The sequence below is a fragment of the Rhinatrema bivittatum genome, chromosome 2 (genome assembly GCF_901001135.1).
Source record: "Rhinatrema bivittatum chromosome 2, aRhiBiv1.1, whole genome shotgun sequence".
Taxonomy (NCBI): Eukaryota; Metazoa; Chordata; class Amphibia; order Gymnophiona; family Rhinatrematidae; genus Rhinatrema; species Rhinatrema bivittatum.
The window spans coordinates 124,306,066-124,330,143 of record NC_042616.1 but is presented as its reverse complement, the minus strand read 5'-3'; the positions used below and the strand labels follow the sequence as shown (position 1 = coordinate 124,330,143).

Below are 24,078 nucleotides of genomic sequence, written 5' to 3'. Positions count from 1 at the left end.
AATTGGAGCTCCCAGCAGCCGTAAAAGCAGGCAGATGGGGGGTTGCGGGAGCCTAGGGATATCCCGACAGCCAGAAGAAAGGCTTGAGTGCTGTGGTATATTTTTATAAAATAAATGTTTGCTGCTTCAGTGCGGCTGGGAAGGTAGCATCAGCACTGGGAAATGTGCCACTGTGAAATTAAAGGGGAACCCAGCATTGGGGCTCTAAGCAAAGTGTGTGTGAGAGATAGAGACAGGGCAGGGAGGTGACTGGGGTGTGTGTGAGAGACAGACTGGGCATGGAAGTGACTGGGGTGTGTGTAAGAGAGAAAGACTGGGCAGGGAGGTGACTGAGGTGTGTGTGAGAGACAGAGACTGGGCAGGGAGGTGACTGGGATGTGTGTGAGAGACAGACTGGGCAGGGAGGTGACTGGGGTGTGTGTGAGAGACAGATGACAGGGAGGTGACTGGGGTGTGAGTGTGAGAGAGAGAGAGACTGGGCAGGGAAGTAACTGGGTTGTGTGTGAGAGACAGAGACTGAGCAGGGAGGTGACTGGGGTGTGTGTGAGAGACAGAGACTGGGCAGGGAGGTGACTGGTATGTGTGTGAGAGACAGAGACTGGGCAGGGAGGTGACAGGGGGTGTGTGTATGAGAGACAGAGACTGGGCAGGGAAGTGACTGGTGTGTGTGTGAGAGACAGAGACTAGACAGGGAAGTGACTGGTATGTGTGTGAGACAGAGACTGGGCAGGGAGGTGACTGGTGTGTGGGTGTGAGAGACAGAGCTGGACAGGGAGGTGACTGTGGTGTGTGTGAGAGACAGAGTCTGGGCAGGGAGGTGACTGGGTTGTGTGTGAGACACAGAGATTGGACAGGGAGGCGACTGGGGTGTGTGTGAGAGACAGAGACTGGGCAGGGAAGTGACTGGTGTCTTTGTGTGAGACAGAGACTGGTCGTAGGGTTTAATTTGGGGGGGGGGGGTGTATGTGAGTGACTTGTGGGCCCTAAAGAAGAGGACCGTGAGGACAGAGCTTCAGCAGCTGCTGCTGCTCCTGGTCTGTGCTTTCAAGGGAAAGAAGTAGGAGAGTTGCTGGAGAGGGTAAGTAAAGGTGGCATTTCAAGTTTATTTTTCTTATTTACTGCCATTTTAATTATTGAGTATTATGTGATGTGTCTGCTGTTTTGAAATATTTTATTGATATTTGGACAATTTTTAATAATTTTTATGAGTTTTAATTGTTTGACCTTATTCTGTTCATCAGCTGCTTTGAAACGTTTATTAATATAGTTTTAAAATTATTTCTGTGTGGGGATATATAGCAGCTTGGCTTGTTCTGTTTTCCTAATAGGAGGTGAATTAGTGTTTAGTACCTGATTTAATATTTGTAGTGTTGCCTTTTCAGAGATAGGGTTGTTGTGTGTTCCATAATACAGGTGTAACTTTGTACAGATTAGTTTCTGTGCATTACTGCAGATCCTGGGACTGTGTTAGGTGCTATATTTCTCTTTCCATTTCTCCAGGTTTGCACTGCATGCAGAGTGGCTTTTTTTTTGTTTTCCATTCCAGTTTGTCTCCATATTTTTAATTTGTGGTCTTTCTGTACTTGGTGAAGGTCAGTTCTGTGTGTGTGTCTGAGGTGAGGTATTTTACTAGCATGTAGGCAATTGTATCAATCTTATTTGTTGTGTTTTCTCAATAGGATATGCATTAGTGGTAAATTATTGCCTTTTCATAAGGAGGGCTATTGTGCCTGGTAGTAAAGGGAGTTTGTTTTGCTTTTACTGAGATGTCATCAGAACCAGAATATCTTTTTTTTTTTCGCATGGTGAGTTCTATGGGTAATGCCCTAGTTCTGCTCTGCATCCATTGTTCGAGGTCAAGGGGGTTCCCGTGGATGCAGAGTGTATCTTTACATATAGCCCTGTGACGGTCACATGTTCAGTGTGTCACGCATGTGAGAACTATCTGTCAGAAGTGTCCTGGCCAAAAAAAGATTGAGAACCACTGTTATATACTATATATATGCATTAGCTTATGTATTTGAGACATTATCTGAACATAAGAAAATAAGAAATTGCCATGCTGGGTCAAACCAAGGGTCCATCAAGCCCAGCATCCTGTTTCCAACAGAGGCCAAACTAGGCCACAAGAACCTGGCAATTACCCAAACACTAAGAAGATCCCATGCTACTGATGCAATTAAAAGCAGTGGCTATTCCCTAAGTGAACTTGATTAATAGCCATTAATGGACTTCTCCAAGAACTTATCCAAACCTTTTTTGAACCCAGCTATACTAACTGCACTAACCACATCCTCTGGCAATAAATTCCAGAGCTTTATTGTGCACTGAGTGAAAACAAATTTTCTCCGATTAGTCTTAAATGTGCTACTTGCTAACTTCATGGAATGCCCCCTAGTCCTTCTATTATTTGAAAGTGTAAATAACCGATTCACATCAACTCGTTCAAGACCTCTCATGATCTTAAAGACCTCTATCATAAATAAATAAATAAATTAAATAAATCATATCTCCTCTCAGCCATGTCTTCTCCAAGCTGAACAGCCCTAACTTCTTCAGCCTTTCCACTTAGGGGAGCTGTTCCATCCCCTTTATCATTTTGGTTGCCCTTCTCTGTACCTTCTCCATTGCAACTATTATCTTTTTTGAGATATGGCGACCAGAATTGTACACAGTATTCAAGGTGTGGTCTCACCATGGAGCGATATAGAGGCCTTATGACATTTTCCGTTTTATTAACCATTTCCTTCCTAATAATTCCTAACATTCTGTTTGCTTTTTTGACTGCTGCAGCACACTGAGCTGACGATTTTAAAGTATTATCCACTATGATGCCTAGATCTTTTTCCTGGGTGGTAGCTCCTAATATGGAACCTAACATCATGTAACTATAGCAAGGGTTATTTTTCCCTATATGCAACACCTTGCACTTGTCCACATTAAATTTCACCTGCCATTTGGATGCCCAATCTTCCAGTCTTGCAAGGTCCTCCTGTAATGTATTACAGTCCACTTGTGATTTAACTACTCTGAATAATTTTGTATCATCCGCAAATTTGATAACCTCACTCATCATATTCCTTTCCAGATCTTTTATATATATATTGAAGAGCACCGGTCCAAGTACAGATCCCTGAGGCACTCCAGTGTTTACCCTTTTCCACTGAGAAAATTGACCATTTAATCCTACTCTCTATTTCCTGTCTTTTAACCAGTTTGAAATCCACAAAAGGACATCGCCTCCTATCCCATGACTTTTTAATTTTCGTAGAAGCCTCTCATGAGGGACTTTGTCAAACGCCTTCTGAAAATCCAAATACACTATATCTACCGGTTCACCTTTATCCACATGTTTATTAACCCCTTCAAAAAAATGAAGCAGATTTGTTAGGCAAGACTTCCCTTGGGTAAATCCGTGTTGACACACTGTTCCATTAAATCATGTCTTTCTATATGCTCTATGATATTTATTTATTTATTTATTTAGCAGTTTTTTATATACAGAGGTACAGCAGAAATCGCCTTCACTCCGGTTTACATTTACAACAACCTGTTACATTTAAAGCATTTTAACAATAGCTGAAACTGGTTCCGAACAGCAACTTAGTCCAAAACAATATCTGCAATATAATGAGGTATATATCAGTTTCAAATTATGCGAGGGGGGAATTGAAAAAGGGAAGACTAGATAAGGTTTCAGTAAATCAATATAGTAGTCATTGGAAAGATATTGCATGCCCGAAGTGGAAATGCAATGGGTGGGGACTGTTGACTTATCCTATGCCATCTTTGAGAGTATGGCTGAATAGCCATGATTTGAGTTCTTTTTTGAAAGATTTAATGTTTTTTTGTGAACTCAGGTGTTGAGGTAAAGAGTTCCATAATTTCGGGCCAATGATGGAGATGGCTCTGTTTCTTGTGGATGACAGTTTGGCTAGCGGTAGAGATGGTACATCAAGATGTAGTTTACTTGTTGATCTAGTCATACGTAATGACCTGTGTATATGTATTACATTGGCCAGGGCTGTGTTGTCTGCTTTATGGATTGCATTGTGTAGAATTATAAGCCAGTGTAGATTGTTGAGCACGGGGGTGATGTGGTCTGATTTCTTTTTACCAGTCAGGACTCTGGCAGCGGCATTCTGAAGTAACTGGAGTGGTCTTAATGTCGTTTTTGGTAGTCCTATCAGGAGAGAGTTGCAGTAGTCAAGGCTGGTGAAAATGAGGGCTTGTAAAACGGTTCTGAATTCATGGAGGTGCAGCATTGGTTTTAGGTGTTTGAGTATTTGGAGTCTATGGAAGCCTTCTTTAGTTCTTGTTGCAATGTATTTTTTGTAGTTTAGTTCTCTGTCAATCCATATGCCAAGGTCTTTTATGTTGTCTTTAAGTTGTAAGCAGATGTTATCAATTTGGAAGGGTGGTGTGGTTATTGATCCTGAATTTTTTCTTATGATTAAAATGCATTTGGTTTTGCTCATGTTTAAACATAATTTTAGATTGTTTATCATATTTCGAAATGCATCAAGGTGTGAGACTGCTCTTGCCATAGCATCTTCTATAGTGGAAGTGATTGGAATGAGGAGTTGTATGTCGTCAGCATACATGTAGAAAGTTATACCTAGGCTTGTTAGGAGTTGGCACAAAGGTAGTGGGTAAATATTAAAGAGTATAGGCGATAGAGCAGACCCTTGTGGCACTCCTGTTTCAAGGGGGATGGCATCGGATGAGTTGTTGTTGAAGGAGACTTTGAAAAACCTGTTTTTAAGGAAGGAAGTGAACCAGCCTAGGATTTTGCCAGCGAGCCCAATGGTTTCTAGGCTAGATAATAGCCTCCTGTGGTCAACTGTGTCAAAGGCTGCGGAAAGATCGAGGAGGATCAGTAGGTGGCCTATTTTGTATCGAAACCTCTTAGTAAGGTATCAGAAAGGTTGAGTAGCAGGGTTTCTGTGCTGAGGTTTTTCCTGAATCCGTGTTGGGAGGGATGAAGTATTTTGTGATTGTCAAGGTGTTCATTGACTTGTTTCAAAACCGCCTTCTCCGTCAATTTAGCAAGGAGGGGTAGGTTTGATATTGGGTGATAATTGTTCAGGTCTTCTGGGTTAAGGTTTTTCTTCTTTAGTAATGGTGTGATTGTGGCGATTTTTAGATTGGTAGGGAGTAGTTTCCACTATTTTTCCCGGCACTGAAGTTAGGCTCACTGGTCTAGTTACCCGGATTGCCCCTGGAGCCCTTTTTAAATATTGGGGTTACATTGGCCACCCTCCAGTCTTCAGGTACAATGAATGATTTTAATGATAGGTTACACATTTTAACTAATAGATCAGAAATTTCATTTCTGAGTTCTTTAGTACCCTAGGATGCATACCATCCGGTCCAGGTGATTTGCTACTCTTTAGTTTGTCAATCTGGCCTACTACATCTTCCAGGTTCACAGTGATTTTCTTCAGATCGTCTGACTCATCACCCCTGAAAACGATCTCCGGAACTGGTATCTCCCCAACATCCTAATTAGTAAACACGGAAGCAAAGAATTCATTTAGTTTTTCTGCAATGGCCTTATCTTCCCTAAGAGCCCCTTTAACCCCTCGGACATCAAATGGTCCAACTGACTCCCTCACAGGTTTCTTGCTTTGGATATATTTTAAAAAGTTTTTATTATGAGTTTTTGCCTCTATGGCCAACTTCATTTCAAATTCTCTCTTCGCCTGTCTTATCAATGTTTTACACTTAATTTGACAATGCTTATGTTTTATCCTATTTTCTTCAGATGGATCCTTCTTCCAATTTTTGAAGGATTTTTTTTGGCTAAAATAGCCTCTTTCACCTCGCCTTTTAACCATGACGGTAATCGTTTTTCCTTCCTTCCACCTTTCTTAATGCGTGGAATACATATGGACTGCGCCTCTAGGATTGTATTTTTAAACAATGTCCAAGCCTGTTGAACACTTTTAACCTTTGCAGCTGCACCTTTCAGTTTTTTTCTATTTTCCTCATTTTATCAAAGTTTCCCTTTTGAAAGTTTAGTGTTAGAGCTGCAGATTTACTTATTGTCCCCCTTCCAGTTATTAGTTTAAATTTGATCATGTTATGATCACTGTTGCCAAGTGGCCCCACCACCGTTACCTCTCTCACCAAATCCTGCGTTCCACTAAGAATTAAATCTAAAATAGCTCCCTCTCTTGTTGGTTCCTGAACCAATTGCTCCATGAAGCAATCATTTATTACATCCAGGAACTTTTATGTCTCTAGCAAGTCCTGATGTTACATTTACCCAGTCAATATTGGGGTAATCGAAATCTTAACAAGAAAAAGGGGCCAAAAAATTATTGCTATTTAACACAAGCCTAAATGACGGTGTTAGCAAGCTTGCTGACACCGTCATTTAGGCTTGTGTTAAAAAGCAAGCTTGCTGACACCGTCATTTAGGCTTGTGTTAAAAAGCAATTATTTTTTGGCCCCTTTTTCTTGTTAAGGTTTATACTTGGGTTGCCATATTGACTCTCTTTGATATTAAATTTGTGGTAATTGAAATCTCCCATTATTATTGCACTGCCAAATTGGTTTGCTTCCCTGATTTCTCTTAGCATTTCATCATCTGTCTGACCATTTTGTCCAGGTGGACGGTAGTATACTCCTATCACTATACTCTTACCCAACACACATGGGATTTCTACCCATATAGATTCTACTGCGCATTTAGTCTCTTGTATGATCTTTATCCTGTTGGACTCTATACCCTCCCGGACATAAAGTGCCACAACCCTGCCAAGTTGATTCTCCCTATCATTGCGATATAATTTGTACCCTGATATAGCACTGTCCCATTGGTTATCCTCCTTCCACCAAGTTTCTGTGATGCCAATTATGTCAATCTCATCATTTGCTGCTATGCACTCTAACTCTCCTATCTTACTTCTTAGACTTCTGGCATTGGCATACAGACATTTCAAAGTGTGTTTTTTGTTTGTTTTAACAACCTGCTTTTCAGTTGTTTGGGATAATTCGGAAATCATTAGCTTTGGAGATTTTTTATATATAGGCATATGGACTATGTTTGCTTTTATGGAACCTCTCTGTTGGGATGCCCTAACTCTCCTGTTTCATTAGTATCCTTCAAGGATACATTTCTCCGAACCATGCACTGCTGAGTGACTGTCGGCTTTCCACCTTGTTCTAGTTTAAAAGCTGCTCTATCTCCTTTTTGAAAGTTAGTGCCAGCAGCTTGGTTCCACTCTGGTTAAGGTGGAGCCCATCCTTTCGGAAAAGTCTCCGCTTTCCCCAAAAGTTTCCTCAGTTCCTTACAAAGCTGAATCCCTCTTCCCTGCACCATCGTCTCATCCACGCATTGAAACTCTGGAGCTCTGCCTGCCTCTGGGGACCTGCACGTGGAACAGGAAGCATTTCAGAGAATGCCACTCTGGAGGATCTGGATTTTAGCTTCCTACCTAAAATCCTAAATTTGGCTTCCAGAACCTCTCTCCCACATTTTCCTATGTCGTTGGTGCCCACATGTACCACGACAGCCGGCTCCTCCCCAGCACTGTCTATAATCCTATCTAGGTGACGTGTGAGGTCTGCCACCTTCGCACCAGGCAGGCAAGTTACCAGGCAGTCCTCACGTCCACCAGTCACCCTGCTATCTACATTTCTAATAATTGAATCACCAACTATGATGGCCGGCCTAACCCTTCCCTCCTGGGCAGTAGCTGTCAGACTCGTCACAGATCTCCAACATTGCCAGGCTAGCTTACCAGTTACAAATTTAGCAACATCAACTGAATAAGATGGCCAATTATAATCAGGGCATGGCCGCCCATCCTGTTCCTGTGGACCAACTCCATCATCTCCAGTATGGCCTAATACTGCCATGCTTCATTTGCCTCCTCCTCAAAGATATAAGGGGAATCTCACCAAATGTAGAGGCTTCCTGAATGTCTGATTCAATTCAAATTTCAATCATCTTTCTTTCCATCTGATCACACCAAGATTACCTATATCTTGTCCTTGCTGGGTGGTTTTACCCTAGTCTGGGCTTTGCCTCTCTAGTTTATGGTAGATTAGATTTTTCGGGACCTTCTCTACTCTAATGTGGTAGTATTTCTGGACAATATCCTGGTCTTTCCAAAGTGATTGCAAGAACATCAAGATCATGTAAAAAACGTCTCCAGAGGCTCTGCAAGCACCACCTTTATGCAAAGTTAGAAAAATGCACCTTCGAACAGGAGGATCTTTGTTTCCTTGGCTATATCATCTCCCAGCAAGGCCTACACATAGACCCGGAGAAACTGAAAGCCATTCTGGAATGGCCCCAACCTGTAGGCCTCAAAGCCTTGGAGTGCTTCCTCAGGTTTGCAAATTACTACAAGCAATTCATTCATAGTTACTCTACATTAGTCACCCTCTCAGCATTCTTACAAAAAGGGGCGCAGATACAAAGAATTGGACTGACAGTGCTAGTCGGGCATTTCAACATCTCAGAAAAGAATTAATCTGTGACTCATACCTGCAAAATCCAGACCCTTCCAAGCCATTCATACTGGAGATAGATGTTAATACCATTGGTGTAGGGCTGTCCTTTTGTAGCACAACAATCATGGAAACCTTGTGACCTGCTCCTACTGCTCTAAAAAAAAAAAAGTACTTCCATAGAGAGAAATTACACCATTGGAGATTGTGAATTGCTAGCAGTGAAGCTGGTTCTAGAAGAATTGTGACAGCTGCTTGAAGGGGCAAGACACCCTGTAATTATCTTCACAGACCACAAGAACCTGGAGCACTTAGCACAAAGTGCAATGGTTGAATCCTCAGCAAGCCCGCTAGTCCTTATTTTTCAACCAGTTCAACTTTGAACTGCAGTATCGCCTGGCCGAGAAAAACCAAAGAACCAATGTCCTCTCATGCTCTTTTGATCCTAAAGGCTCCCTCGAGCCCCCACAACATATCATTGACCTGGCAAGGATTATGGTGGAGGCTGCATAGACAGTTGCTGTAGAGAAAATGGTTGTTCCTCAATGAATACATCAGAAAGCTCTTCATTGGGCTCATGACTTCCATTTGGCAGGGAATCTTGACATCATCAAACTCTGGAGTTCATTTTTCACCATTACTGTTGGCCTCAGATGAAATCCCAAGTAAAGCGATATGTAGAGTCTTGCCCTACATGAGTAATGAACAAGAGTCCTTAAATTTGACCTTGGGGGATGTTACAGCTGCTGCCTGCCCCCAGGAACCCTGGATTCAATTGGCCACTGACTTCATCACTGACTTTCCCCTCTCATGTGGCAACACCACTATATGGGTAGTCGGAATCGATTTTCTAAAATGGCCCATTTTATGCCTCTCCCTGGACTTCCTTCAGCACTTGAATTGGCAAAACTCTTCATCCAGCACATCTTCTGTCTGCATGGGCTTTCTCTCCATGTCCTTTTGGACCATGGAGTACAGTTTATGGCCTGCTTCTGGAAAGTCTATGCAAGAAGTTTGAGATTATTCTGGATTTTATGTCAGCCTATCACCCCCAGAGCAATAGGCAAACAGAGTGCACAAATCAGACCCTGAAGGCTTGCCTAAGAGCCTGCGTAAATCAACGCCAGGACAACTGGGTAACTCTACTCCCCTGGGCAGAGTTCTGCTACAATTATGTGAGCAACTTCACTGGCTCCCCACCTTTTTATGTGGTATTTGGCCATCATCCTCAAACACCTAATCCTGTCCCGGTCTCCATCATCTGCTTTACAGCCAATTTGATGGGACACAAACTCCAAGAATTTTGGCAGAAAACACACCATCTTTTGGAACAAGCAGTGAATGTTCTAAGAGGTAAGTAGAGAAGAGACACCACCCAGACCACAACACCAGCCTGACTTAGCACAAAAATCTACACCTTAAAACACCTTTGCTGAAGTTTGCCCCAAGATTTTTAGGCCTGTTTCCTATTGTGCAACAGATGGGGCCAGTAGCCTACAAACTCAAGTTGCCCGAGTTTCTACAGATTCATGATATGTTCCATATATCACTACTGAAACCAGAAATCTTGTCTTGGCCATCCAGACCACCTCTCAAGCCCACTGAAGTCAGGGTGGAGGAAGACACAAATACAAACTTGAAGAGATCTTGGATTCCCGAAAGATTCAGAACCAAATCCAGTACCTCATTGCATGGAAGAATTTTGGACCTGAAGAGAATTTCTGGGAGCCAGGCCTAAAACCTCCAAGCTCCACATTTGGTACATGAATTCCACAAGAGATTACCCCAGAAGCTCAAGGCCAGAAGACTGGGGAGGGGGCATTGAAGGAGGGGTACTTGGTACTGTTATGCTGCACAGTTTATGGAAAGGCCCCATGAGCTGCCTCTCTTACCACCGATGCTTCCAAGGCCTCCAGTGGCTGGGACACTGCTTCAGACTGCTGGGACCACTCCTCGAGGCTCGCAAGCTGTTGTGACGCCTGTGCACTACCAAGTTCCTGCTCCTACCGGGGCTTCCTCTAGGCATGCAGCTATACTTAAAGGACCCACAATGGGAAACTTGGTCCCTATGCCCTCTGACATCACCCGCTATCACTATATAAGGCTGCTCCAAACAAGCAGCAGGTACGTCAGCAACAGGTCTCCTGCCTTAGCAATATATGTTGCTCTTACATTCCTGGTTTTCCTGCATGTTCTTGGTTCCTGCTTTGCCTAGTTCAGCCTTGCCTCGTCTAGCTTGTCTCATCCAGCCTCATCCCCTTCTCCTTGTCTCAACCAGTGCCTTTGTGGGTCTTTGTCCATTTCAGCCTGATCTCCTGCTGTCAGTCTCTTGCTTTGGACATGACCATGATTGTCTGCCACCTGGACCTTACCTCTTGCCTTGAACCCAAACATGCTTGCTTGCCATCTGCCCTGACCTTGGCCTTTTTCCGGTATTTTCAGTCTGATGCCTGTCCCCTGGACTCCTGTTCTCTCTTCTGCCATAGGGCCCCACCTAAGTCCTGCCAGCTAACAGAACGCAAGGGCTCAACCTGTGGGTAAGTCATCTGGTATAGGCAAAGCTCTAGTCTGCCCCGCTTCAAGGCGCATTTGCCAGTTGTCGACATGGGCTTCGTTGGTTTGTCCATGAAGCTGCATCAACTACGCCACAGCACAAAGGGCTCACTTCCACGCTGCTCATCACAATTAAACTGCTTCTTGGGGAGTTGTGAGGCTGTGACTTGTTCTTATTGTGCTCCTTTTCTAAGTATTGCAGCTTAGATATCAGTGACTAGAAAGAGGTTTTACTTCATCTCCAGGATGTTGAAAAAGAATGTGAGAGTGTCCCACCCTATTCAAGACTAGCTTGGGTACATTCCATTCATCTGGACTGGTCTGACTGGACAAAGAGGAAGGTGAAATTAGGTCTTTCCTGATAATTTACTTTCCTTGAGTCCAATCCAGAACCCTCCCTGTGCTGCCAAACTTGCATATCTCTTCAATCACAATCTGAGATGTTCATTAAGGGATGCAGATGTTATTCTGCTTTTAAGCAGGTGAGCTCTTTCCTTATGTTTATCAAACTCTCTATTGCTTCTATCTCCTTATTATTCAGGAAGTCCTTTGGTCCTTTAAAAAAAAGATATATACATAATAACTAGAAATCTAAAAACAAAACAAAACAAAGATAATGTTGGTTAGTTTGTATTGATGTCATCCATAGTTAGCTTGTAACAGATAATACCGATTGGCTGAGGTCAGCACGGATGCATAAAAAGGGTAACATCAGCGAACGTGTTAATGTCTATCTCTGTTTGCTGGTCTGTGATCATACCTCATTTGTTTGAACTGGTCTGACTGGACTCATAGAAAGGATATTATCAAGTAAGACCTAATTTCACCTTTTCCTTCCTGTCTCATCTGTCTTAATGAGACAGATTCCAAGAGCGGGCTAGAGAGAGGGGCCTAGCGCGGCGCCCCATTTGCCTTGCTTCTAATTTCCAGTGTCCAGTGGTATCCAAGTCACCCCCTGAGGTGGCAACAGTACCAGAAGAGGCTGTGCAAATAGACTGCCTCAAGTTATCTGCTGAGGAAAAGCAGAGATGCCGATGCCTCAACTTGTGCTTGTATTGTGCAGCATCTGGTTACTTTGTAACGTGGGTCATGCTTCCTTGTTTTCCTTTGTATGATCATATTCTATTGAAATAGCATATGAAATAAATGTTAGATTTCTTTCTTCACAAGGTCTCATTTTGGAATCCTTTCTTGCCACTTTTAAACAAACTGTAACCCTTTCTCCACCTGAGATCATAGCACTCATCTTTTTAAAAGCAGTTTGTTAGACCCTAACTGTTGTGGAAACGTGGGTAGCGGTTCCATCTCTGGTGTTTTCGTGTGCCCCTGGGCCCCGATACAACCACAGAGGAGCTCCGGCAAGCACCGAGGCAGGTGAGAGGTGCCCCAGCATGGATTGAAGAAGGAAAAAATGATGACCTCGACCACAGCCACACCTGTACAGAGCAGAAAGACCCAAACAACGCCCTGTTGGTCTCATGAGTGGTCCTCAGACTACTCCAAGCCCTTTCAGACCTGCCGCATGGAGCAGCAACTGCGACAGGGTGGTCAGTGGTCAGAGGATGAGGACATCAAAGATGAAGACTTGAAGTGAGACTAGACTCAGGATACGTGAAGTGGAACATCACTTTGAATAGGAAGTAAAATGAGACTTCAATACATGAAGAGATGCAATCTGAATACGAGGAGTGAAGAGGAACTCTGGTCACATATAAGAAGAAACTCTGGAAGGCCATGAGTTGCTTGAAGAAGACTTAGTCAGTACCGGACATCACGCGCCCTACACAACACTAACTGCACTAAGCACATCCCCTGGCAACAAATTCCAGAGTTTAATTGTGTGTTGAGTGAAAAAGAACTTTCTCCGATTAGTTTTAAATGTGCCACATGCTAACTTCATGGAGTGCCCCCTAGTCCTTCTATTATCCGAAATAATAAATAACTGATTCACATTTACCCGTTCTCAACCTCTCATGATTTTAAAAACCTCTATCATATCCCCTCTCAGCCGTGTCTTCTCCAAGCTGAAAAGTTCTAACCTCTTTAGTCTTTCCTCATAGGGGAGCTGTTCCATCCCCTTTATCATTTTGGTCACCCTTCTCTGTATCTTCTCTATCGCAACTATATCTTTTTTGAGATGCGGCAACCAGAATTGTACACAGTATTCAAGGTGCGGTCTCACCATGGAGCAATATAGAGGCATTATGACATTTTCCGTTTTATTCACCATTCCCTTTCTAATAATGCCCAACATTCTGTTTGCTTTTTTGACTGCGGCAGCACACTGAACCGACAATTTCCATGTGTTATCCACTATGACGCCTAGATCTCTTTCTTGGGTGGTAGCTCCTAATATGGAACCTAACATTGTGTAACTATAGCATGGGTTATTTTTCCATATATGATTCACCTTGCACTTATCCACATTAAATTTCATCTGCCATTTGGTTGCCCAATTTTCCAGTCTTAAAAGGTCTTCCTGCAATTTATCACAATCTGCTTGTGATTTATCTACTCTGAATAATTTTGTATCATCTGCAAATTTGATTACCTCACTCATCATATTTCTTTCCAGATCATTTATAAATATATTGAAAAGTACGGGTCCCAATACAGATCCCTGAGGCACTCCACTGCCCACTCCCTTCCACTGAGAAAATTGTCCATTTAATCCTACTCTCTGTTTCCTGTCTTTTAGCCAGTTTGTAATCCACGAAAGGACATTGCCACCTATCCCATGACTTTTTACTTTTCCTAGAAGCCTCTCATGAGGAACTTTGTGAAATGCCTTCTGAAAATCCAAATACACTACATCTACCGGTTCACCTTTTTCTACATGTTTATTAACTCCTTCAAAAAAGTGAAGCAGATTTGGCTGTAAACCCACTATAGGTACTCACTAAGGTCATAATATTGATCCAGTAGGGCCTGCTCATAAAAAGGAAGTAGTACTTCTGCTGTGATAGCATTGTTATCTGGAGCAGCCATCCTGGCTCAGTTAGGCAAAGAGCATGAGCATATGAGGGATTCCTTTTTATAGTCTATATAGCATTATCACTAGGATGATGTCTTTGAGCCTTTTAAATAGACCACATCTGTTTTTGCTCCCTTGGTACAATTGATAGATTTTACATTCTCTCTTCTCGTAATTAGCATCTATTTTATAAAAAGGCCATGAAGAGTGAATGGCTATGTTCAGTCTTGTGGCTCCAGATGTGTTCTTTTGTTTGTGTGAGCCATGCTTAGCAATCTTAGACATCAGTATTACTCTACAGAGGTTGAAAAGCAGGAAGTGAGAAGGGCTTGCTGTAACAGAGGTCACTTTCCCAGTGTGAATAATGAATGTGATAGGCAAGTTCCTAGTGTCCTGGCAAGGGTGAAATAAAAAAAGGCAGCACCCCCTTATGAGTACATGGATGCTGGAAATGCTGTGAGCCAGGTACTGCAGGAAAGAGGATATTCAGATGAAGACATTATGTGAGGCAGATAATGCAATATTTGCTTCTGATTCTACCTTTGATGTGCTATGTTGAGGTGTTGAAGACTGTTACAAATGGTGATACCAGGAAAGCGCTGTAGAGGTAGGCTAGTGAATGTTCTTTGTCAGGGAAATATGTCCTTTTCTAGCTGAGATGTCAATTCTGTACCTTAATGGACATGAGAACACAAATACTACAGATAGAGAGACTAGTGTACTTTTACATTTTGACACATGCTGTCCATGAATGTGAGCAATTGTTGATGCTTTGTAGTTTTCTGTGTCATTGCCAGTTGTTGATTTTCACAGCAAACTCCTTTTTCATGAGTGTGTGAGTGCTTCATTTTCCCTCATTATATCCCATGGGACTAGGATGAATAAATGTTCCAGAAAGTAAGTAAAAGAGGTACTGTGAAAAGTGTGGAATAATTTTGTACTTCCTACTTGATGTTCTCAGTGGTGTCATTCATTAAGCATGCTGTGTGCTTTCTTTACCTTTTTTCTATAGGTGACTGACATCATTAGAGCAGTTTTGCATGTCCAAATTGAATAATGCATTCCACAACCTGGAGTAGGTCAGGCCCAAATACCTCATTATGGGGGTCCATTTACTAAGCTGCAATATTTTACTGCAGGAGGGGTGAAATATTGGGGGGGGGGGGGGTATTCCTACAATATTATACCCCTCCCCAGGAAAGTATCATGGCAGGTCCCTGCGATATTTTTTTCTTGTGGAAAAACTCCACAAGAAAAAATATTGCAGGGAACAGGACAAAAATGTAGGATGGTGACCCACTTCTCTGAGGGCTGCTGTTGATCTAAAGGGCCACACAGCCCAAAAATAACTCCCCTGAAAGCGACAAAATCACTCTGGGGGTCTTGGAGGGTACTATTTGTTACAAATTTGATGGGACCTGGGAACGGGCGGCTGGCGGGGGTGGGGAAGGACATCGGCACCGGCCTTTTATTTATTTATTTTTTTAGATTTCTGAGATGGGTGGGTTTTAGGAAAGGAGACTGCAGGCCTAGTCGTGCAGGAACGCGCATTTGGAGTTCAACTATGAAGGGGCTGTTTTAGGGCCCACAATCTTTTTTTTTTTTTTTCAAATCCTGGAGCTTGGCGTGGCTATATTCTTTTAAATATAGTTGGTTAAGTCTAAAGTTATCTGTGAAAATGTTCCCGGATAACTTTAGGCCTGCTCTCAGCACAGCTTGAGTTAGGCGAATAAATTATTCAGCCAACTGGAGTTAGCTGAAAAAGTTATTCAGTTAACTCAACCGCGCTCCAGAATACCCCATCACGCCCCTTTTCTTATTCAGCTAATTTTTAGCCAGATAATGACTTATCTAGCTAACTTTTAGCTGGATAAGCAAGGGGGAATATTCAAAAGCTGCCATTTAGTCGGACAACTTCTGAGTTATCTGGCTATAAATGGCTTTGACCTCATAATTTATAACTACAACAAAATATTGGTAATAGAATAAAATTAAACCTTCAGGAGCACCAGGTCACACTGCAACACTGCTATGCTTTTATGTATCCATGTGTACTAGATGCACTATAGTACTGTATAAAAACAATTTGAATGGTATTTGTGTATATACATTTTAATATTTTACGCCTTGTATTTCAATATTTCTTACGCCTTGTATCTCAATATATTTTATGCCCCGTTTTTCAGTATTTTCTATGCCTTGTTACCCCTGTACCATCTAGCCGTTATTTATTAGTTAAGCCACATTTTGTCTTAATCCTCTTCCCCTGTGGTATTTTAGTACCCTTTCTCCCTTATTACCTTCCTCTAGCTCCCTCGTTTATATTAGTTACTCCTCTTATCCTATTTTCCCCCTCTCACCCCCCTTGTTCTTTGGTTCCACTTTCGTTCCCTTGTTTCCCCCACCCTTGTTCTCTGTAATATGTTAAGTTATCTGTAAACCGATATGATGTACCCGCGAATACCGGTATAGAAAAGTTCTTAAATAAATAAATAAATAAATAAAATTGGATTTCAGTGTGTGGATTCTGACTGTGCTTGTTTGTGCTTTAAATATGAAAATAACCTAGTATCTATTGTCAAGCTTGTTAAAAGATGTATAATTCAGAAGGCAGTTGCATTTTTATGGTGTCATGCATTTACATTAGTATGGCTTAGTATGTGGCCACAATATGATGGTCTACTACTGTAAAACCAGTTACTAGAAACCAGGAAAGATACTCTCACTATGAAGCTAATGACCCTCAGTTACTGTTTCCTTTTCTGTTAATGGCTCATAATCTTCATTCCTATTTCAATAAAATATGAATTATTAAAGTTGTTTTTTCAGGGTTATATTGTTTGTTTTATAATTCTCTGCTAATTATTTTGTGGATGTAGACATGATAGCATAATTTACTATGTCCTTTTCATTCTCTTAAATGTGAAGGCAATGACAGGATGAGTGTCCAGTACACACCCATAGTGCAGTCACCAACCCTATTACGGATTGGCCCCAATATCAGACATCTCTCTCTGATTTCCAGAGCTCAGCCAGGTAATTGTTGAAGTATATATCAAAGCAATGGAGGAAAGTGTTTAGGAATGTTGTAAAGCTTGGAATTAGTACAGTGCACTTAGGGGGAAAAAAAGGGCCATGGGTTCATCTCCAGTACAATGAATATCAACTCTCAGTGCAGAGCTGGAAGTACTGTATGTTCATCATGCATAACGCACAGGCAAGAGATGAAAATATGATTCAAATCTCAGCAATTCAAGGTTCTCACATGTTACATTTCTAGTTACTGTAGATGGGGAAGTAACTCAAGGCCTGTTTTACTAAGCTTATTTCTCATAGTCACAAAATGAAAAAAAAGCCTTAATAAATCAAGCCCTTAGTCTACATGAACGGTAAAGCAAAAGAGTCGTCTTGAGGAAAGAGGGAGTGAACACATTATACTGGCAAGCCATTTCTTGGTTAGCTTGCTTTTGTAGACAGATTTGTTCTGAAATGGCATCGTATAATATAGTATATCCGGGGTGACCATTCTGATCCATGTCAAGGGGAACAGCCTGAGCCAGGCCTGGTTTTGCCCCATTGTGTATGTTAACTTGTAGTTGTGGTATTCCTAATAAAGCAGGCTTCCATTTCCATGCATGCAGTGGGATAAAATCAGAACTGGCTTAGCTTGTCCCCCTTGACATGGACCTGTATAGTCACCCTAATCATATCTAATGTATTTATAACATGTCTATCTTCATTTTAAATATGAAGTCTTGAATTATATTTTTTTACATTTACATTTCTTTGCTTTTAGTGTATGTGTAGACACGCACATGTTATAAAATTCACTTCCCGTGCGAGCATGAGCACCCGATTTTATATTGGCGTGCACATGTGCACGCAGCTGCCGACTCACATGTGCAAAGGGGAGATTTTATTTAGAAGCACGCAGCAATGCAATAGGCCTGGAAATGACTTCCTTAACCCCCTACCTTCTCTGCCTCCCTTTTCTCCTCTCCGCCTCGACCCCTAAACCCCCCCCAACTAACCTAATTTTTTTTTATTTTGGAATTTACCTACTTTCCCAAGCAGCGGTAAGTTCCACGCGCTGGGAGATATGCGTGTGGCCGGGCCGCTTTGAAAATGCACTCAACGCATGGGCGGCGCGGCCTCACACATATCTCCTGGTATTGGCGCACGCCGGGGAAATTAAAATTAGGCCGTTAGTGAATGATACATTTTGCCCATTGAATTCATGTATAAACATCATTATGAAGGCTTTGATGGATGACATTAGTGCATTTCTTCTAAGATGACGAAGCTGTCACTGAATAATCAGTATATACCAGTATCCCTTAAAATTGCATCATATGCCTTTTTTTTTAAAAAAAAAAAGCAGGTGCAGATATATATGATCTTAGTAATTTTTGTCCAATTTTGGCATTTCCATTTTTAGCAAAGTTCCATGAAAAAGTGGTTTTGAAGCAACTTCAGACTTTTATTGATGAACAGAACTGACTTGATAATTATTAGTTTGGCTTTTGGAAAGCCGATAATGCTGAAACACTATTGTTGTAAATTATAAATATTTTCCATCAAGGATTCGAAAATGGATCATCGTTTTTTCTAGTATTATTGGACATATCATCAATGTTTGATATGTTTAATCATTCCATTTTGATTCAGCATTTGAAGAATAAAGGCTTTGCAACATTTGTACTAGATTGATTTAATTATACAACCCACCCTGAACTATTCGGTGGGATGGGCTATAAATAATTTTAAATAAATAAATAGCTCCTTACTCTCTAAGGGCCGGATTTTAAAAGCCCTATGCGCGCCTGGCCTATTTTAAAAAGGCCCGGCGATGCGCGTAAAGCCCCGGGACGCATGTAAGTCCTGGAACTTGCAAAAAGGGGTGTTCCGGGGGCGGGAAGTAGGTGGGATGGGGAGCCATTGCCGCAGTGTTCAAGGATCGCGTGCTGGCAGGCTGCCGACACATGCAACTTGCTCCTGCCCAGAGGCAGGCACAAAAGGTATGATATAACTTTTGGGAGGGGGTTAGAGTAGGGCTGGGGGGGAAAGGTCAGGGTAGGTGGAAGGCAGCGCAGCTCGGCGCACGCAGGATGCACAATTGTGCACCCCCTTGGGCGCGCTGACCCCTGATTTTATAACTTTTGCGCGCCTGTGCAAATAAGTTATAAAATCAGGTGTACATGTGCGCGCGCCAGGTAGCATGCACACATGTACGCCCGCGCTCACCATTTTAAAATCTACCCCTAAGTGATTTCAGAAGGTAGTTGTGCTGGTCAACAATCATCTTTATTTCTGATTAAAACTGGTGTCCTACAGGGTTCTGCACTTTCAGTGACTCTATTTAATATTTAAATTTTTCCCTTATGTTAGCTGCTTGCCAATTTGGGCATTGATTATAGGTTCTACACTGATGGTATTCAGTTGTATGTATGTATTTGCCCAAATGTTGAAATGGCTCTTTCTAAAGTAAGTAATTGCATTGGTGCATTGCAAAATTGGTTCACTGAGCATAGGTTGGTACTTTGTGTGAAAAAGAAGAGGTTCTGTATTTGGCAAGGAGTCCTGTAGTTGACATTCCTGCTGAAATTTCTTTCAAGAATTTATGAAATTTATGGAATGTGAAGATTCCAATTGTAAAGCAAGTATGAGATCTGGGATTTATGTTGGATCCTTCCCTTTCAGTGCAAGCTCAGGGCTAGTGAAAACTTCCTTTTATAAGCTTCAGATGTTACATCAGCCCTTTTATCTGAGAGTGATTTGAAGACAGTGATGCACTGTTTGGTAGCATCATTTATTAACTAGTGCAACTTGTATGTGGCTTGCCATATTCTACATTAAGGGCCAGATTTTAAATCTTATGCGTGGGCGTAGATTTGTTTGCGCAACCCGGCGCGAACAAATCTACGCCCAGTTTTATAACATGCGCACACTGCCGTGCGCATGTTATAAAATCCAGGGTCGGCGTGCGCAAGGGGGTGCACACATGTGCACCTTGCGCGTGCTGAGCCCTGATGGCTTTTCCCGTTCCCTCCAAGGCCACTCTGAAATCGGAACGGCCTTGGAGGGAATTTTTTTTCTGGGCCCCCCCCCCCCACCTTCCCCTCCCTTCCCCTATCTAACCCACCCCATCCCTAACTAAATCCCCCCCTACCTTTACAGCAAAAGACCGCACTTGACCCCGCCCCAGACCACTCCTACCTTTGCAGCACAGGCCTCACTTGACCCCGCCCCAGACCACCATCACGCCCCCATCCACACCCCCGAACCACCCCCGAGCCGCCGCCACGTCCCCGGCCATGACCCCGAGCCGCCGTCTCACCCCCGGCCTTGCCCCCGGACCGCCCCTTTTTGCAAGCCCCAGAACATACAGGCGTCCCGGGGCTTGCACACGCCGCCAAGCCTATGAGAAATAGGTTCGGTGCGCGCAGGGGCAGATTTTCTCAGGTTACATGAAAATCTGCCCCTAAGAGCCTTACAAATTGTGCAAAATATTGCCACATGGATTAAATTGGTTGCTAAGACTGATCATATTTCCCCTGTGTTAGAGGTTACATTGGCTCCTGATATGCTCAAAAGTAAAGTTTAAGATTATAATGTTAGTGTTTAAAGCAATTCATAGTTTGGCCTTAGGCTATTTCAGTTCAGCTCTAACAATTTGCTAACTAGTACATATGCTGAAGTCACCATTTTTAAACTTGTTGGAAGTACTATCTGTTTGGACTGTTCATTTAATTGAGTCAAGATAGAGTGTAGTGGGTCCATTTTTATGGAATATTCTGCCCGATAAGTTATAAGTTTATAAGTTCAAGAAGCTGTTAAAAGCACATATATTTTTACAAGCTTTTGAGGAGCTGAATTAGAGAGCTGTTAGCCTTGCTGTCTTTGGCTGATTTTTATTGAAGCAGTAGTATTTGAGGATATGTTATGTGTATCTTTTAGATTGGTGTTTTAGTTAGTTATGTTTGGTAAATATTTAAATTGTTTATGGTTTTAGGATATATTTTTTATTGTTAAGTTGTTTTGAGAAATTAATAGTGAATGTTGTCTAATCTGTTTAGAATTGTGGATAAACAAAGTTTTTCTAAAATAAATAAATGTTTACCAAGTGATACCTGGTGAATATAACATTAAGGGTAGGTTATCGTCTCTCTGTTTAGTATCTGGGTTTTTATTAATGGAAACAAGGTGTCAGAGCTTGGGTTATGGCCCAGAATATTTGAAGTTTGGGGGAGCAAAGTAATATCAAATATGGCAGATGTCAGTTGTTTTAATGTTTTTTTATTTATGTGGTATATTGTATTTTATGTGTATTGGCTGTATAAATGTGGTGCTTAAATACTTCATTGTAAATCACCTCAGACGTTCCATCAAAACCCAAACAATTAGGCTCCTTTAATTCTGAGTTGGACTTCTTATCATAATTGTTTTATGCGTTAATATATCTATAATCAACCTAATTTATTTGCTTTCTTTTTCATTCTGTTACATTTCAAGCTGCTGAGAAAAAGACTGTGCCCTCTACAACAAAATTTCGAGCGCCATATTTCCCCAGACAGTTGCCTTCATTTTACAAAACATCAACAGGTAAATGTATAACTCATCAATTATATAATGGGCTGAATATCATAGACTAGTCTGATTTGGAAGTGCTGTGGACATATTATTCACAGCTCCTAAGAAAATTGATGGCATTATTAGATAAAGTCTATAGACTAGGGATTATCATATGAGTAGATAGAAAAAAATAGGAGGAAAAAAGGCAAGTCCACAGTGGACACCTGTTAAGTGTTCTGCTTATACTGTTCTCATTCTCAAGGTATATATGACCGGATACTCTATACGTCTATAACACTGACCGTTGACATTTTTGACAGACCCTGTTAACAATATGCTAACGTATGAAAGCACTTTATAGGGGAAATAATGGGAAGAAAAGAAGATTGTTTAATCTTCATTGAAATGCATTCATGTGAAGCAACTTTTTGGAGTTATAGATTTGGTCTAAGGATAGAAAGACTTTCTCAAGAGAAAGAATTGACAGCTTTTCTGTAACAAAGTATTTTCCATTAAAGTTGATTGCACAGAGTTGTGCAGGGATGAGGAAAAGTAGTTGGCCTGTGATTAACATTCTGTGGTACTAATTGGGATTCTACATTTGATTTCCTACTCTCATTCTTGCTCATTTGGGCCAGTCAAGTTGAGAAGCTCTACCAAAGTAGATCCTGTGGCCCATGGGAAAAGGTAAAGCCAAATACTGGCCTAAGAAGATACCTGGTGATTCACCAAAGAGAAGCACTGCAATTATAAATTAAGTGGTTGAGTTACAGAGAGGGCAATTTTCAAAGGCCATTTACTTGGATAAATTGGCTGTTTGAAAATTGCCAAGCCTTTATATGAATAAAAGTACATGTGCGGATCAACATATAAAAACACGTACTTTTATTTGCATTCACAGTATCCCAGGGGCATATTTAGGTTGGGGGAGGGAAATAACACATACAAATTATATTTTCAAATCTACATACATTATTTCCAAGGGAATATATACCTGCAGAATAATCAGGTGCAAATCTCTGCAGGAACTTTTTCCCAAGACAATTTTCAGAGTGAAAGTGTGATTGTACTTTCCTTTTGAAAACTGGTACAAAACCCATGGATAAAAATAACCCCAGACTTTGCATGAATGTGGGCAGATGTGAAAATTGGCCTATAAAAAGTACATAAAATTTTTAAATTGGTATTAGTGGTTTACTCACAGGGATGGTAACTTTCAAACTGATGAGCATGCGCACATTTGCATGCATACATCAGCCCATGTCCAGGTACAGGGCCATTTAATAACATATGTACACATATGTACACATGTTATAAAATAGCCTGGCTGCATGCATATGTGCACCAAATTTTAAGTGGACGTGTGCATGTGTGCACAAATATTGTTTCTATCGTGTAAATTGGGGAATTTTAAAAGGCACGCGTTGCCACCATTCCCAGTTTTACCAGTTCATTCCCATGTTCACCTAGTTAAGAGATATGTCCTCCAACCCCCCCTGGTTTGATAGCCTTTACTCCCCTCAGTTAGCCCTGACCCTTAAAACCCTGCAGATCTGCCTAGTTTTCTTTAAATTTTAACTTACATGGCATCCATAGCAGAAGTAAAGTTATGTGGCGGGGGCCTCAGCGTGCACCAGGTCACGTCAATATTTATGTGCACATCTTAAGTTCATGCCCTGAAACTTGTTGTCTATGGCCGGCGCCATTTTGCGCCGCCATTTTGCGCAAAATGGCACCGGCCGTAGACAACATGATTCGACTGCAGGAGGTCGTTCCGGACCCCCGCTGACTTTTGGCAAGTCTTGTGGGGGTCAGGAGGCCCCCCCAAGCTGGTCAAAAGTCCCTGGGGGTCCAGCGGGGGTCCGGGAGCGATCTCCTGCCGCGAATCGTTTTTCCGTACGGAAAAACCAAAGGTAGCGCCGGCGCCATTTCTACAAGCACCAGAGGTCCGAGAGTGGAAGATCACAGCGGGACCCTTCCTCTGGACCCCAGGTAATTTAAGGCATTTTGGGGGGGTTCGGGAGGGTGGGGGATTTATTTTAAAGGGTCGGGTGGGTTTTAGGGTTTTTTTAGTGTGCCAGTTTTCCCGCCCTCCCCTTTCCCCTCCCCCTTCCCCCGATTTACGATTTTTTGACGATAAATCGGGGGAATTGTTATTGTATCGCGGCTCTAATGATTTTTGACGATTTAAAATATATCGGACGATATTTTAAATCGTCAAAAAACGATTCACATCCCTATAAGGCACTACCAGAGTTATCCAAATACCTGACGGGACACTCCCTAAGTATGCCCAATGGATACATAGGACTCATTGTACCTCCTCTCTGCCAGATTACTTGAGAAAGAAACAGGAGTGAAGAGCTTGGGTTGATATCCACCACCTACTAAAAGGAAAAAGAAACATGAAGAAGTCATAGTGAGTGTCCTTAGATAGCAAGAGCTGATATGGAGCTGATGTTTCTGCTAGTATTGTAGGTGTTCTAGCTATCTTTGTCCCTTTGGTCATGCAC

At 42.0% G+C, this 24,078-nt stretch overlaps 1 protein-coding gene across 1 annotated transcript in view; it reads left to right on the top strand.

Moving 5' to 3' along the window:
• Nucleotides 1–24,078, top strand: part of LOC115083229 — a 509,967-nt gene that overhangs the window by 372,716 nt on the left and 113,173 nt on the right. The window contains exons 15-16 of the mRNA XM_029587038.1: nucleotides 16,922–17,029; nucleotides 21,506–21,595. Of these exons, the coding sequence (XP_029442898.1) occupies nucleotides 16,922–17,029; nucleotides 21,506–21,595 (198 nt within the window). The remainder of the gene's footprint in view (nucleotides 1–16,921; nucleotides 17,030–21,505; nucleotides 21,596–24,078) is intronic.